The 14,964-nt window shown below is 40.9% G+C and overlaps 4 protein-coding genes across 4 annotated transcripts; 3 read left to right on the top strand and 1 right to left on the bottom strand.

Moving 5' to 3' along the window:
• Positions 1-149: 149 nt before the first annotated feature.
• LOC103846199 (U-box domain-containing protein 51) lies at positions 150-2,314 on the bottom strand. Its single transcript, XM_009123105.2, has 4 exons — positions 1,411-2,314; positions 1,211-1,332; positions 925-1,122; positions 150-856 (listed from the first exon to the last, which is right to left on the bottom strand). Exons 1-4 carry the CDS (start codon positions 1,687-1,689, stop codon positions 247-249), a joined length of 1,209 nt encoding a protein of 402 aa, XP_009121353.2. The 5' UTR covers positions 1,690-2,314; the 3' UTR covers positions 150-246.
• Positions 2,315-2,580: 266 nt separating this feature from the next.
• On the top strand, positions 2,581-5,760 carry LOC103845688 (translocase of chloroplast 90, chloroplastic). Its single transcript, XM_009122570.3, has 3 exons — positions 2,581-2,782; positions 3,052-3,173; positions 3,302-5,760. The coding sequence occupies exons 2-3, from the start codon at positions 3,059-3,061 to the stop codon at positions 5,536-5,538; spliced, it is 2,352 nt and encodes a 783-aa protein (XP_009120818.1). The 5' UTR covers positions 2,581-2,782; positions 3,052-3,058; the 3' UTR covers positions 5,539-5,760.
• Positions 5,761-6,018: 258 nt separating this feature from the next.
• LOC103845690 (40S ribosomal protein S8-1) lies at positions 6,019-7,630 on the top strand. The gene is made up of 5 exons (XM_009122571.3): positions 6,019-6,186; positions 6,258-6,330; positions 6,663-7,002; positions 7,093-7,283; positions 7,373-7,630. Exons 1-5 carry the CDS (start codon positions 6,183-6,185, stop codon positions 7,446-7,448), a joined length of 684 nt encoding a protein of 227 aa, XP_009120819.1. The 5' UTR covers positions 6,019-6,182; the 3' UTR covers positions 7,449-7,630.
• Positions 7,631-8,373: 743 nt separating this feature from the next.
• On the top strand, positions 8,374-14,110 carry LOC103845691 (sucrose-phosphate synthase 1). The gene is made up of 13 exons (XM_009122572.3): positions 8,374-8,904; positions 8,983-9,072; positions 9,547-9,782; positions 9,964-10,027; positions 10,116-10,814; positions 11,201-11,314; positions 11,443-11,574; positions 11,699-11,875; positions 12,126-12,179; positions 12,253-12,315; positions 12,388-13,305; positions 13,400-13,527; positions 13,603-14,110. The coding sequence occupies exons 1-13, from the start codon at positions 8,722-8,724 to the stop codon at positions 13,871-13,873; spliced, it is 3,129 nt and encodes a 1,042-aa protein (XP_009120820.1). The 5' UTR covers positions 8,374-8,721; the 3' UTR covers positions 13,874-14,110.
• The last annotated feature ends 854 nt before the right edge of the window (positions 14,111-14,964 follow it).

Raw genomic sequence — 14,964 nt, forward strand, 5'->3', positions numbered from 1 at the left:
CATCAGATAAGAGGATCATATGTGATCCCAACTCAACTATGTATGAAGTTAGCGTTAACAGGTGTGAACACTTGAATTTGAGAGTAGTTTCAAAGGGAACAACAATCAACAAGCATTATGATTTTGCTTTTAAGAATGACATTGTGAAAAGTGAACAAATATAATAAGATTGATCTATACAAGAGAATAATGAATGAGCAACTTGTCCTGAAGCAGATGACATTGTTACTGATCTCCCAACTCCAATCACAAGAAAGAGGATTGTCTGAGTGTGAAATAAAAATAGAACAAGAAAAGTACAACTACAATTTGGAGCAAGCTCTCATATTTTACCACCATATGAGACTCTCCAGGAGAATCCAGAACCACCTTTCTGTCATTACTCCCTCTAACCTTCATCTCTGCCTCCACTCTTGGCTTTACCTCCAGTTCTCTCTTCTCCATCTTCATGATGGCCATTTTTGCTGTTTCCTCAGCCATTTGAAGCCTTTTCCCTGCTTTCTTTTTCCATATCTCTAACTCTGCTACTTTCTCCTTTGCCATGAGGGCTTCTCTGCAGGCTGCATGGTACATGTTCATTGTCTCCTTCAGCTCTTTCTTCAGCCTTCTCTTCTCAGCCTCGGCTTCATCCATCAGCTTTATATCAGGACTGTTAAGGTATATCGAAAGATTGGATTTATCATCCTCCAGACCTGTGAATCTAGGAATCTCCAACATGTTTGGAGTCCCAAGTTTATCATAGAAGGAGAGAACCGAACTATCTGTACTGATCCTGTCACTAATGTTCACAGTAGAAGAATCTGTGCCAAGGGATGAGAACTCCTCAAAGAAAACATCGTCTTCTCTTGACAATGACCTGCTCAAAATCCAAAATTCAAGAAGTTTAATCTCAGAGCTTAAAACATAATGTTATGGTAGATTTACATCTCAGAGGGAGCCTCATCAGTGTTGCTGAGTGGTGACAAAGGTGCAGTCCCTGAAGAAGGAGAAGGCAAGCCTTGAGGTAAATGCCTAGTGGCTGGACGTACACTTGATAGTCTTCCCTTTGATATGACTAAGACAGTGCAGAACTCTGGAGCCCATCTCATCACATTACTTGGTATGTCATCTACTTTAAAAAGCCTTCAAAATCAAGAATCACCCAAAAACCATTTTTAGATACAAGATTCATGTGTGTTATGTCATGGATTATGAAACTATAGTTTGTCACCTTGTAATACTCTTCTTCAACGAGGCACCTAGCAAGAATGTAGAAATAAAGTTCTGGTTAATATATTCAATCAACGCTTTCGCTACGTCTTGATCTTCAAGCATAACTACTTCGCTTTGTATCTGAGAATAGAACATTAATCAGAGAAACATAATGCAAAAAGAAAAAAACAAGAAAGAAAAGAGACAAATCATACTTACATTCCGTCTCATGCAAAGACAACGCATTGGAAGAAACTGACGACTTCCTTTATCATTCTGTTGCTTGCCAGACAATTCATCATCTGTAGAATGTCCATTTGGATTCGTTGTAGATCTTTGGACGACATGAACAAGTTTTATTGTTCTGTCTCGTGGTATATATTGTTCCACTGCCCATTTAAGAGCTTGACAGCTTGTTTTATCTTTGTCCACTGCAATAGCTATAGGGCCTTCTCTTAATTCGTTTCTCTCCATACTTTCTCTCAAATTCGAGATCATTGTCACTCAAGAAAATGTAATGAGAAATTTATCAGTTACCAATGAACGTGTCACTGGTTCTTGAAGAAAAAGATGAAACATCCGATTACCCAAGAAGACAGAGGAATTTGAGTTGTGAGATTTGGAGAGACTCATAAGAGTTGTGGCAAAAACAAATATTATAAAAGAAAAGAAACTAAATCCCTTCCACTTTGGGAGGAGAACAGCATCTTGCTAAAAATAGAATTGTCATCAACAAAGTGTGTTAAAGCATGGACAAAAACTAACTCCAGGCCACAAAACTTTGTTAATTAACAAAACAAACTACCGGCAGTAAGTTTTGAAACAGCACCGTGAAACAAGTTTTTGAAGAACAGCTGCAAGTTTCTCTGCCCCTCATGAATACAAATCTGTTGGACTCTGACATTCTGAGGGAAATGTTCTTCATTAAACTCAATGCTTAACTCTACCTATCACAGCAAATCAATATACAAGCAGACGATATTTAAAACTAAAAGTTAAACTAAAAATAGAAATTTATACATTTGCAAATTGAAGTGTATGTAGTAATCTTGAAACCTTTGAAAAAAACTGCTATTAAACTAATAAATTATAGCAAGCTCAGGTCTTAACCGTCTTCTTGTTGAAACTTGAACATCTTTAAATTATAATGCAAGTAGTAGTTTGACAAAAAAAAAAAACTAATAAATTATAAACCCCTGTACTAATTTGAATTGGATTATTTGCTTATTTTTTTATTTTTTTGTTCAAAAATCGTTTATTTCTTATTAACTATCTTATCACAGAAATCCAAAATCGAGTGTTAATAAAATCAGAAAGGAAAATAAAATACTCTCTGCGGTTTGGGTTGCTCTTGACCAAGACATGTTAGCCCCAGTACTACCGCGCATGTTAGGCAGAGGTTTGAGGCGCATGTTATCACCAAGCAAAGAAGAAACAAAACAAAACAAACAAGAAACAAAAGGAAAAAAAAATCGAGGGGAGCATCTTCTTCGTTATCCTAATTTCCTAAAAACCTAACCTTTGTCTTACCTCGATCCTATCTCTCTCTCTCTCTCTCGTCTATCACCAACACTGTCGCCAACACAAAAAGGTCTCTCAGATTTTGCTTCCCCCCCAAGTTTTTGATTCTCTTCAATTTCGTTAGTATTGATATGTTGTTCTTTTGCGATTGCGATTCTTAGGTCATTAGCTCACTTAGTTAACATAATTTGGGGGAATTGGGTTCCTTTTTAATGCATTTATGGCGTTAATCATTATCTCTCTACAAAAAAAAAAGAGAAATGTTCTGTATTAACAAAAGCTTAAGCCTTTTGTAACTTAGGTAGCTCAGCGTTGACTTGTTTGTTGTTGTTGTTGCAGGTAAAGAATGAAAGGCTTCATAGACTGGGTTTTCGATCTATCCAACTCCATGGCATCCTCTTCTAGACCCCTTTTGGGGACTGCCCCTTTCTCCCGACACCATGAACCACACGATTCCCACTGTATGATTGTTGCAGCTGATATACATTGTTGATTATTTGATTCTTCTCAAATGTTTCTGTTATTGCTGTTTACTTGTATGTTTTCTTTGGTTACTAATAGCTTTCAATTTTTTTTTTAATTTTTATAGCTCAAGCCCCTGCTTTACCTGAACCAGTGGCACGCTCTGAACCACCATGTTCAACCAGCGTCGATGTAGAAGCTCATCCTCCCATCTCTCAGCAGCAAACTCCACTAGAAAGCTTGCACCAGTCAAGTCTTGATCTCAACGACAAGAAACATAACCCACTAGCAAAGATCGGTGACCTCCAAGTTCAGTTCTTACGCCTCGTTCATAGATTTGGGCAGTCACAGAACAACATCCTAGTCTCCAAGGTTCTGTACCGAGTACACCTCGCGATGCTGATACGAGCCGAGGAGTCAGAACTGAAAACAGTCAAACTTAAGCAAGACAAGGCCAAAACTCTGGCTAAGGAGCAAGAATCGTCCGGCGTACCTGAACTTGATTTCTCACTTCGAATCCTAGTCTTGGGGAAAACAGGCGTTGGCAAGAGCGCGACCATAAACTCTATCTTAGGCCAGTCCAAAAGCGAAACCGATGCTTTCCAACCCGCCACGGATCGCATAGAAGAGGTTAACGGAACCGTTAGTGGAGTTAAAGTAACGTTTATCGACACCCCTGGCTTACACCAACCTTCACCTTCCAGCGCAAGGAAAAACAGAAAGACTCTGCTCTCTATCAAGAGATACGTCAAGAAGCGTCCGCCTGATGTGGTTCTCTACTTGGACCGCCTTGATACGATCGACTTGCGGTACAGTGATTACCCTCTCCTGAGCCTTATAACTGAAGTCTTGGGTGCAGCGTTATGGCTTAACACGATACTTGTAATGACGCATTCTTCAGTTGCTTCTGAAGGACGTAATATGAACTACGAGTCGTACGTTGGCCAGCGTGTGGATGTGGTTCAGCACTATATACATCAGGCTGTGTCTGATACGAAGCTGGAGAACCCTGTGCTGTTAGTTGAGAATCATCCAAGCTGTAGAAAGAATCATGCCGGTGAGTGTGTTCTTCCGAATGGATTAGTGTGGAAGCCTCAGTTTATGTTTCTGTGCGTTTGTACCAAAGTTCTTGGTGATGTACAGTCTCTGCTGAGGTTTCGTGACAGCATTGGTTTGGGACAGGCGAGTGGTACTCGAACAGCTTCTCTTCCTCATCTTCTTTCAGTTTTTCTGCGGCGTCGGTTATCATCAGGTGGAGATGAAGCGGAGAGGGAGATAGATGAGCTTATGGATTCGGAGTTGGAGGAGGAGGAGGAAGATGAGTATGACCAGCTGCCTGCGATCCGGATCCTTGGGAAAGCCCGGTTTGAGAAGCTGTCAAAGTCTCAGAAGAGAGAGTATCTCGATGAGCTTGATTACAGGGAAACTCTTTATCTGAAGAAACAGTTGAAGGAAGAATGTAGAAGACGAAAGGATGAAAAGCTTAATGAAGAAGAAGAGGAAAAGAGTGACCAAGCAGCTGTTCCGTTGCCGGAGATGGCTGGTCCAGACAGTTTTGATTCTGATTTTCCTTCACACCGGTACCGATCCATTGCTACTAGTGACCAGTGGCTTGTGAGACCTGTCTATGATCCTCAGGGATGGGATCACGATGTTGGGTTTGATGGAATAAACATTGAGACGGCTGTAAAAGTGAAAAAGAATCTGTTTGCTTCAGCTAACGGACAGGTGAGCAGAGATAAGCAAAGGTTCACCATCCACTCCGAGACTAACGCAGCTTACACTACAGACTCTAGAATACAGACATTCTCTGTAGCTGCCGACGTCCAATCATCAGGAGACGATCTTGTCTACACGTTTCACGGCGGCACGAAGCTTAAAACATTTAAGCAGAACACAACAGATCTCGGAGTTGGTTTGACATCTTTCGGCGGGAAGTACTACTTAGCTGGAAAGATTGAGGATTCCTTGTTGGTTGGGAAGAGGGTGAAGTTAACAGTAAACGCAGGTCAGATGAAGGGCTCGGGGGAAACAGCGCATGGAGGGAGCTTTGAGGCTTGTATCAGAGGGAGAGATTACCCGGTGAGAAACGAGCAAATCGGTGTGACGGTGACGGCTCTGTCTTTCAAGAAAGAGCTAGTGTTGAACTGGGGGTTACAGACTCAGGTTAGACCAACTCGGGACACGAACGTAGACGTTAGCGTAAACATGAACAACAGGAAAATGGGGAAGATAAACGTGAAACTCAACAGCTCCGAGCACTGGGAGATCGCGTTGATCTCAGCGTTTACGCTTTTCAAGGCGTTAGTACGGAGGAAGAAAGCTGTTAGTGAAATAACAAACGAAAATGAGGAAGAGTTGTGAGTGTTCTTGTTCTCCTGGTTTCTCTTTAGGTAAAAAGAAAATGATATTTTGGACATATGAATAGATAACCCGATGGTGTAATACAAGAGATGTAAGTGATGGTTTTGAAGACAAAACAGGAATATCACATGCACATTTGCTTCCATTGTTGTATGTTATACTCTCGTTTTGTTGGTCCAGTACTCCAGTCCAGTGTAATGTTTATGTGGTTCGTTAGAATAACCGTTGGGCTCTCAAATATATTGTCAAAAAGCTTTGGGAGTGAGTATTTAGCCGATTTTTAAAAAGAAAATCACTTTTTTTTTTGGGAAAGATTCATTAATATGTTTACAGAAACTATAAAAACAAATCATTATATAAAAATCTGCTATATATGTACATTTGATGATGCATTTTTTTTTTTTTTTAAATTCAGAAAACATTTCCATAAATCAGAAAAATGGGAGTTGTTTGCTATGAAGGGCATAAGTTATTAGATGGACCAGATAGTACGGGCCTTTAGGTAGTTATATGGGCCAAGTCGTAGAGGCCTTTTAACTCTAGGGTTTTCGTTTATACAGCAGACTCTTTATAAATAAATTCTGCAAACCTCAGTACACCCTCCGCAGTTTTTTTTGTCTACAGAGGAAACCTAAGTTGCAACCATGGGTACGATCCTTCACTCCTCTCTCTATCTCTTTCGATGGTTGAATCTAAAATATAACTTTGATATGTATTAGGTATTTCTCGTGACTCCATCCACAAGAGGCGTGCCACTGGAGGCAAGCAGAAGCAATGGAGGAAGAAGCGAAAGTAAGCTTTGGTTTTTTCTTTTTGCTTTGAAACTGTTGAACGAGGAAGTGATGTTGTGTTCTGTTAATCCAATGTGTTTTGTCTGATTAGATTCGTTCTCTTGTTTTATTTTCAAACAGCTATAGTCATATCTAGGTTCTGTAATGACAGATGATTAGCGTAAAGCTTCAGCCTTAGTACTACTTTGAGATGCATAGTGTGAAACGCATCATAAGCTGTCGTGTACATTTTGAATTGTTATCTGTTTGTGTTTTCTCTGATAGTGGCTTGTTTGATTCATTTTGGTGGTGCATTTTGTAGTTTATAATATTTGTATCTTTTGGTTCGTGAAGGTACGAGATGGGGAGGCAGCCAGCTAACACCAAGCTGTCCAGCAACAAGACGGTCAGAAGAATCCGTGTCCGTGGAGGCAACGTCAAGTGGCGTGCGTTGAGGCTCGATACCGGTAACTACTCCTGGGGAAGTGAAGCTGTTACCCGCAAGACCAGAGTCCTTGACGTTGTCTACAATGCCTCCAACAACGAGCTTGTCCGTACAAAGACACTTGTTAAGAGCGCCATTGTCCAGGTTGATGCCGCTCCTTTCAAGCAGTGGTACTTGCAGCACTATGGTGTTGAGGTTGGTCGCAAGAAGAAGAATGCTGCTGCTTCTGCCGCCAAGAAGGAAGGAGAGGTGAGAATACTCTTTTTTTTTTTTTTTTCTTTTTGGACGATTGGTTCCTTAACTGGTTAAGTGAAGCTGATGAGACTTTTAATATTGTAGGATGGTGAGGATGCTGCACCAGCTGCTGCTGCTGCACCTGAGGAGGTGAAGAAGAGCAATCATGTGCAGAGGAAGATTGAGAGCCGTCAAGAAGGGCGCACTCTTGATTCCCACATTGAGGACCAGTTTGCAAGTGGACGGTTGTTGGCATGCATCTCCTCAAGGCCCGGCCAATGTGGACGTGCTGATGGGTAATAATCTTCTTGTTTGTTCATTGGTCCATTTTGTATTTGTGTGTTGAAATCTCCTGTATTCATTCATGTTCATTGTGTTTATGCAGATACATTCTTGAAGGCAAAGAGCTTGAATTCTACCAGAAGAAGATTCAGAAGAAGAAGGGCAAGGGTGCCGCTTAAAACTCGTTGTCTGCTTGAAAGCTTTATGTTTTTTTTCATGAAACATGTTTGAGTTTTCAGTTTAGTGTCTGAGAGCCTATGTTTTGGATTTAGCTTTTGCGATATGGTATTTCATAAACTCCTGTCGTTACAATGTTATTTGTCTCGTAATTTTTGTTTAATTTAAAAGCGTCTTTGATGAATTTGATCGTTGTGGCATAAAATCGGTTTCACCATGGAGGATTGTTAACCATGAAGTTAAATGCAAATGTATACGAAATGTAAACATCAGCTTACTAATTTTAGTGGTCAAGATCAAGTTAAGGAAAACAATAAGTTGTTTATATATATATCTTTCCAGCAAAGAATGTCACTAAATCATTTCCTTGAAATATATTTCTATCATTCTGCCAGCAATGAGCACTTTTGCTAAATGATAAGCAATGAAGCATATAATTGCTTCTCGTAGACAACAGACATGGATCATATAATTGCCTCTCTTTATTTTTTGTCGTCACGCTAAGTCATGTTTAGGCTCGAGGAAGTGGTGATCCGAAGAACCTTTCCCTCTGCCTTCTGTCTGACTTACATGAGCGAACATAAACACCACCAAAACTAGCCTACTTTGCAAGAGAGTGAGCTTCGGATGTTACAGTTTCCAGATATATTAGCAGTGATAAAATCTACTGAGTTTGAATATAATTGCTTCTTACACTGACCACTGTATTATTATTTGACAAATGACCAGTTAAAAGAAAAATAAACAAGACCCTAAAAACTATGCTTTGGTTCTTTGTCAAATGACTCAGATCCATCATCGCATATTCGGATCTATGATGCTAAGCAAATATCTTTCATAACAGTGATTTAAAATGAATCTATAAGGAAAAACAGAAATAGAAAAAAATACTCGTCAATTGTCACCTAATTAAAAAAAAGAAAGAGAATATTCTTCTTTTTACCAAATAAACCAGAATATAGTATATACCTGTCTTCAATCATTTTTAAAGTTTTTAAGAAAGATATTTTTCATTTGACAATTTTTCTTTCACTATTAAAAAGGGACCAACACTGAATAAAAAAAAAAAAAAAATAAAGAAAAGGTAATTAAGGAGGAGGAGGAGCAGAGTTTTGAGCCGTTCGAAGCGGATGCGTGTCCTATGACTCGTCACTACAGCCTGACTAGTTTTGTCGTCTTCCCCATCAAAAAAGCAATAACCAAACGTACGAGATAACCAACGCTCATATATCCACCAAATTCCCAATTCCATCCATCTTCGTATCTTCTTCTTCGATGGCCGGAAACGATTGGGTGAACAGTTACCTGGAGGCGATTCTCGACGTGGGCCAGCCTCTCGACGACGCTCGCCCTTCGCTTCTCCTAAGGGAGAGAGGCAGATTCACTCCCAGCCGTTACTTCGTTGAGGAAGTCATCACTGGTTACGATGAGACTGATCTTCACAGATCTTGGGTCAAGGTAACGCAACGCACCTCTCTGTTTTTTTCTTTATTTATATATATGCAATCGTGTGAGAGTGATGATGATCTTCGTCAGGCGGTTGCAACGAGGAGTCCACAAGAGAGGAACACGAGGTTGGAGAATATGTGTTGGAGGATCTGGAATCTCGCTCGTCAAAAGAAGCAGGTTTGGTTTCTTTTTATTGCTTCTTTTTTTTGTTTCTTTCTACTTTGGATGCGTGTTTTAACTCAGACTGAGATTTGACTGTTCCATTCAAAGGTCCTAACTTTTTTCTTAAAAAAGTTGTTTTTTTTTTAATCTTCTGGAGAATAATTTTAGTAATTGACTGAGTCTAGACTTTGATCTAAGTTGTTTTGACTCTCAAGTCAATGTTTTTGTTTTCTTTATTCTGGTTTCCTCTCTGTTTTCAAGTTTCAACCTTTTCAATGTCTTTCTTTTTTTTTTGCAACTGGATTTAAAAAAAATAATAATAAGAAAACGAGGGATTGTTGAACTATTAAAATATAGGCTTGAACTTTTGATTGATCTTGTACTTTGTGCTTATGGTTTCCCCCCCCCATAGGATAGGTCAGTTCTGCACTTGGAACGTTAAGATATTTTAAAGTATTGTCAGCTCATGATACTCTTGTGTTTGTGCAGCATGAGGAGAAGGAGGCGCAGAGGCTGGCTAAGCGCCGTCTCGAGCGTGAGAGAGGTCGCAGGGAGGCAACAGCTGATATGTCCGAGGAGTTTTCCGAGGGAGAGAAAGGAGATCTCGTCAGCGATGTCTCTACTCATGGCACCAAATCCAGGTTGCCTCGGATTAATTCTGCTGAGTCCATGGAGATTTGGGCTAACCAGCAGAAGGGAAACAAGCTGTATCTTGTTTTGATAAGGTTTGTGCTCAAAAATAGCCTTTGATTTCCCCTTTGTACTTTCTTGCTTGGAAAACTCATAGTTTCACCTTCTAGCAACATGTTTACTAGCAAATGATCTCTGTTAATTGAAAATTTGTAAGCATAGTGGAAAGTTTTTGGAGTGTTCTTGTGTGATTGTTGTTTAACATTATGTATGCAGTCTTCATGGTCTCATACGTGGGGAGAACATGGAGCTAGGCCGTGATTCTGACACCGGTGGCCAGGTAATGATACGGAAGAATTTGAGTGATCGCAATGCGGTATAATGGTAGGCTGTATGTAGTCCTCCTCACTTTGCTTCTTACGTTACAGGTTAAGTACGTTGTGGAACTTGCACGTGCTTTGGGATCAATGCCAGGAGTTTATAGGGTCGACTTGCTCACCAGACAAGTGTCTTCACCAGATGTTGACTGGAGTTATGGCGAGCCCACGGAGATGCTGACTCCAAGAGATTCTGAAGATTATTCGGATGAGATGGGAGAGAGTAGCGGTGCTTATATTGTGAGGATACCATTTGGTCCAAAGGACAAGTACATTCCGAAAGAACTTCTATGGCCTCACATTGCTGAGTTTGTCGATGGTGCAATGAACCACATCATGCAAATGTCCAGTGTTCTCGGTGAACAAGTCGGTGGTGGGAAGCCTATCTGGCCTTCTGCCATCCATGGACACTACGCCGATGCTGGTGACGCTGCCGCTTTGCTATCAGGTGCACTGAATGTGCCTATGATCCTTACTGGCCACTCACTCGGTCGAGATAAATTGGAGCAGCTTTTGAAACAAGGCCGCCTTTCGAAAGAAGAAATAAATTCGACTTACAAGATTATGCGTCGAATTGAGGGTGAGGAGTTATCTCTTGATGTTTCTGAAATGGTGATAACTAGCACGCGGCAGGAGATTGATGAGCAGTGGAGGTTGTATGATGGTTTTGACCCCATACTGGAGCGTAAACTGCGAGCAAGGATCAAGCGGAATGTGAGCTGCTATGGACGGTTCATGCCTCGCATGGTTGTAAGTTACTCACCCCTTAGCTATTCTCTTGATCTTCAATGGTCAACACAGACTGAAATATATGCTTTTAGAAGTCAAGATTTTAATGCCAACAATTAGGAGATCTTGGTTGGCGACAAACTACTATTAGTGTCTTTGGGCAATGAGTGACTGTGATTAAATTTGTTTTGCATGTCTTCTTTTAACACAGTATATCATTGGGTGATAGTTAATACTCTATAAATGTCAGTTTTAATGTTTCTGTTACATCCGAGTGTGTCTAGGATGTTGACGAAAAATAATGTATAAGGTGGGAGAATGATCTTTCTTTGCCTTGTTGGAATGGTTACGTGTAGTCTTCTGTAGTATCATAAAAAATGATTACTGTTTATTTATTTTTGCTTCAGAAAATTCCACCTGGGATGGAGTTCAATCATATTGTCCCACATGATGGTGACATGGAAGACGCAGATGGGAATGAGGAACATCCAACTTCTCGAGATCCACCAATATGGGCTGAGGTTCTTTCTTGCTTTAATATAACATCTACTTCACCTGAGAAAGAAGATTTGTTATTGTGTAACATATTGTTCTCGTTATCTTTCTATCAAGCTGTTTACTCAACCTGCATATCCTACATGTGATGCAGATAATGCGTTTCTTTTCAAATTCCCGAAAGCCTATGATACTTGCCCTTGCGAGGCCCGACCCAAAAAAGAACATCACAACGTTAGTGAAGGCATTTGGAGAATGTCGTCCACTCAGAGACCTTGCTAACCTGGTATGTAAATGTCGTACAGTGACTTTTGTTTAGATGTTTCTCCTAACACTTTGGTTGTTTAGTTTATGTTTCTGTTACGATCACCATTTTGTTTTACTCATCTTCCATATTTCTGGTTTTGCAGGCACTTATTATGGGTAACCGTGATGGGATTGATGAAATGTCGAGCACGAGTTCTTCTGTTCTGCTTTCTGTTCTGAAGCTAATTGACAAGTATGATCTCTACGGCCAAGTTGCGTACCCTAAACATCACAAACAGTCGGATGTTCCAGACATATATCGCCTAGCTGCAAAGTCTAAGGTACTCTTGGCAGTTCATTATAACTATGTCATGCTACTTAACTCAATATCATTAGATATATTGTCGTCGTTAGTTTCTTGGTCTGTTCACCATTAAAACAATGCCTCCAACACTTGATCTGTCAGTTATTGCTAACTGCTGCATATTATGATGCTTTCGCATGTTTGATTCCAACGGTTTGACACTACTTAGAATGCTTCTTTAGATTCTTCTCTTTAGTAAAATTATTCTGTGCATGGATTCACTGCAGGGTGTTTTCATCAATCCAGCTTTCATTGAACCATTTGGACTTACTCTGATTGAGGTATCTTTTTTCTTCTACGGTCAAATGGGCATGATTCAATTCTTGTAGTAATATGTGTTTTTTTTACTTCTAGGCTGCAGCCCATGGTTTGCCAATGGTAGCTACAAAAAATGGTGGTCCTGTAGATATACACCGGGTATGTATTCTTACAATGCTCAAGACTGTTATATACCTTCTTGTTTGTTCTAATATTATACCTTTTTTCCAGGTTCTAGACAATGGTCTCCTTGTGGATCCTCATGATCAGCAATCCATCTCTGAAGCTCTTCTTAAGCTAGTTGCCGATAAGCAGCTGTGGGCAAAGTGTAGGCAAAACGGGCTGAAGAACATTCACCAATTCTCTTGGCCAGAGCATTGCAAAACTTATCTATCTCGCATAACCAGCTTCAAGCCAAGACACCCCCAGTGGCAAAGTGACGATGGCGGTGATAACTCAGAGCCTGAGTCACCCAGTGATTCTCTGAGAGATATACAGGACATATCTTTGAACTTGAGGTTTTCATTTGACGGAGGAAGTGGTAACGACGGTTCCATGAATCAAGAAGTGAGCTCCATGGACAGGAAGAGCAAAATCGAAGCTGCGGTTCTAAACTGGTCTAAAGGCAAAGACAGTCGCAAAATGGGATCACTGGAGAAGTCAGAGGTCAACTCCGGAAAGTTCCCAGCGGTTCGGAGGAGGAAGTTTATTGTGGTGATTGCTCTTGATTTTGATGGGGAAAGAGACACGCTAGAGGCTACGAGAAGGATTCTAGAGGCAGTTGAGAAGGAAAGAGCCGAAGGAACCGTTGGGTTCATATTGTCAACGTCTCTAACAATCTCTGAGATACAATCTTTCTTGGTGTCAGGGGGTTTAAACCCTAATGACTTCGACGCCTTCGTATGCAACAGCGGGAGCGATCTCTACTACACATCTGTCAACTCGGAAGATGGTCCTTTCGTTGTTGACTTTTACTACCACTCCCACGTTGAATATCGCTGGGGTGGTGAAGGGCTGAGGAAGACTTTGATCCGTTGGGCGTCTTCGGTTAACGAGAAAAAATCTGAAAATGACGAGCAGATTGTCACTCTTGCTGAACATCTTTCAACTGACTACTGCTACACCTTTGCTGTCAAAAAGCCTGCAGCGGTAAAAGTTTAAATCAGGCGCACACATTATTTAGAATAAGAATCTTCTTAGCTCTGTGTTATAAGTTCGTTTGTTTTTGTTTTTTTATTCTCAGGTGCCTCCGGTGAGAGAGCTCCGTAAGCTGCTGAGGATCCAGGCCTTGCGTTGTCATGTCGTTTATAGTCAGAACGGCACTCGAATAAACGTGATACCTGTGCTGGCTTCTCGTATACAAGCCCTAAGGTACGTACAAAACATGTGGCACAAGTAAGTAACTTTCTAGAGCATTTTTCTTACAAATGTGTTGCGGTGAACCAGGTACTTGTTCGTTCGGTGGGGCATTGACATGGCGAAGATGGTGGTGTTCGTGGGAGAATCAGGTGACACAGATTACGAAGGATTGCTCGGAGGACTTCACAAGAGCGTTGTTCTAGAGGGGGTATCGTGCAGCGCAAGCAACGCCTTGCACGCTAACAGGAGCTATCCACTCACTGATGTGATCTCTTTAGAGAGCAACAACGTGGTCCACGCACGCGTGGACTCGGATGTACGTGATGCCCTGAAGAAACTAGAGCTGCTCGAAGACTGAAACTCATCTCCAGTCGTTTATGGTTTGGTACCAAATGCGAACTACTATCTATTTTCATAGACCACATGGTTTGGTTTGTTTTTTTGTTTCTTTGTAACTTTGGTCGTACATAAGCTGCCGGAAATACCGAACTCTTCAGATTGGTTGTCTTTTTGACACCCACCGGGTCTACTTAATTTGTGCAACATGTATTGTAATAATAAAAAGAAAAGAAGAGATTCCGGTGTTTAAATGTTATTAACAGATAACTTAAATGAAATATAAAAAACCATTCCTTCAGGTTTTTCACCAGGCAAGCACATGGTAGTTATCCTAAATAAAAGCTTTGTAAAGATGTTGAGCTAGTAGTCTTTGAAAAGCTGTCATTGTCTTCTCAAATATGTTTAACAAAGACAAGCAACCTTTTAACAAGTATTTTGTTTTTTTTTTGGGCAAACTACGATTCATTCATAATAAAATCTAGGAACAGAGTCACCCTCCAACAATGGAGGAAAAGTTTAGAGATGCCAGAGCTGATTTAGCCAATTCATCAGCAGCATCATTACAAGAGCGAGGAATAAAGTCAAAGGAAATACATTGAAAAGATGAACTAAAGTGATAGACGTCAAACAAGATGCCAAACAGTTCCGGACGAGATTCCTTGGCTCTGATCATGTTGATGAGGACCTGGGAATCAGATAGAACTACTAGCGATCGGACATTTGACGAGGACGCGGTCATAACCGCAAGCCGCACAGCAAGAGCTTCTCCCATGAGAGCTGAAGTTACAGAGGATCAAAAATCCTTGAAAGGGGGCAACATAGTATCTTCCAAGCCAGAGAAAAACCCCCCCACACCACAGTTCTCCGTACGGCTATCCCATGCAGCGTCTACGTTGCACACTACTTGACCTGGAGATGGTCGGGGAATGGTAGATGGAGGAGAGGTTCGATTCACTGGGCTGGTCGATTCGTCAGATAGTCGTTGAGCAGCAGACCACTCCTTTGCATCCGCGATACTCTTACTGACGACTTCCCATTCTGAGAAAGACCTGTTCTCAAAACATAATTTATTTCGGGCTTTCCACAAATTCCACAAGAACCAAGGCCAGA

This window comes from Brassica rapa, chromosome A10 (assembly GCF_000309985.2).
Source record: "Brassica rapa cultivar Chiifu-401-42 chromosome A10, CAAS_Brap_v3.01, whole genome shotgun sequence".
NCBI lineage: Eukaryota > Viridiplantae > Streptophyta > Magnoliopsida > Brassicales > Brassicaceae > Brassica > Brassica rapa.

What these genes read in the sequence shown, in the direction of transcription:
- LOC103846199 (XM_009123105.2), bottom strand. Translation starts at nt 1,689, where the DNA reads ATGATCTCGAATTTGAGAGAAAGTATGGAGAGAAACGAATTAAGAGAA. An exon ending in GTCTTTGCATGAGACGGAAT is followed by an intron (nt 1,333 to 1,410) that starts GTAAGTATGATT and finishes TTCTATTCTCAG; the next exon opens with ATACAAAGCGAAGTAGTTAT. An exon ending in GATGAGGCTCCCTCTGAGAT is followed by an intron (nt 857 to 924) that starts GTAAATCTACCA and finishes GATTTTGAGCAG; the next exon opens with GTCATTGTCAAGAGAAGACG.
- LOC103845688 (XM_009122570.3), top strand. Translation starts at nt 3,059, where the DNA reads ATGAAAGGCTTCATAGACTGGGTTTTCGATCTATCCAACTCCATGGCA. An exon ending in TGAACCACACGATTCCCACT is followed by an intron (nt 3,174 to 3,301) that starts GTATGATTGTTG and finishes TAATTTTTATAG; the next exon opens with CTCAAGCCCCTGCTTTACCT.
- LOC103845691 (XM_009122572.3), top strand. Translation starts at nt 8,722, where the DNA reads ATGGCCGGAAACGATTGGGTGAACAGTTACCTGGAGGCGATTCTCGAC. An exon ending in CTGTCAAAAAGCCTGCAGCG is followed by an intron (nt 13,306 to 13,399) that starts GTAAAAGTTTAA and finishes TTTTATTCTCAG; the next exon opens with GTGCCTCCGGTGAGAGAGCT. An exon ending in TCTCGTATACAAGCCCTAAG is followed by an intron (nt 13,528 to 13,602) that starts GTACGTACAAAA and finishes GCGGTGAACCAG; the next exon opens with GTACTTGTTCGTTCGGTGGG.
- LOC103845690 (XM_009122571.3), top strand. An exon ending in CCGCCAAGAAGGAAGGAGAG is followed by an intron (nt 7,003 to 7,092) that starts GTGAGAATACTC and finishes TTAATATTGTAG; the next exon opens with GATGGTGAGGATGCTGCACC. An exon ending in CAATGTGGACGTGCTGATGG is followed by an intron (nt 7,284 to 7,372) that starts GTAATAATCTTC and finishes GTGTTTATGCAG; the next exon opens with ATACATTCTTGAAGGCAAAG.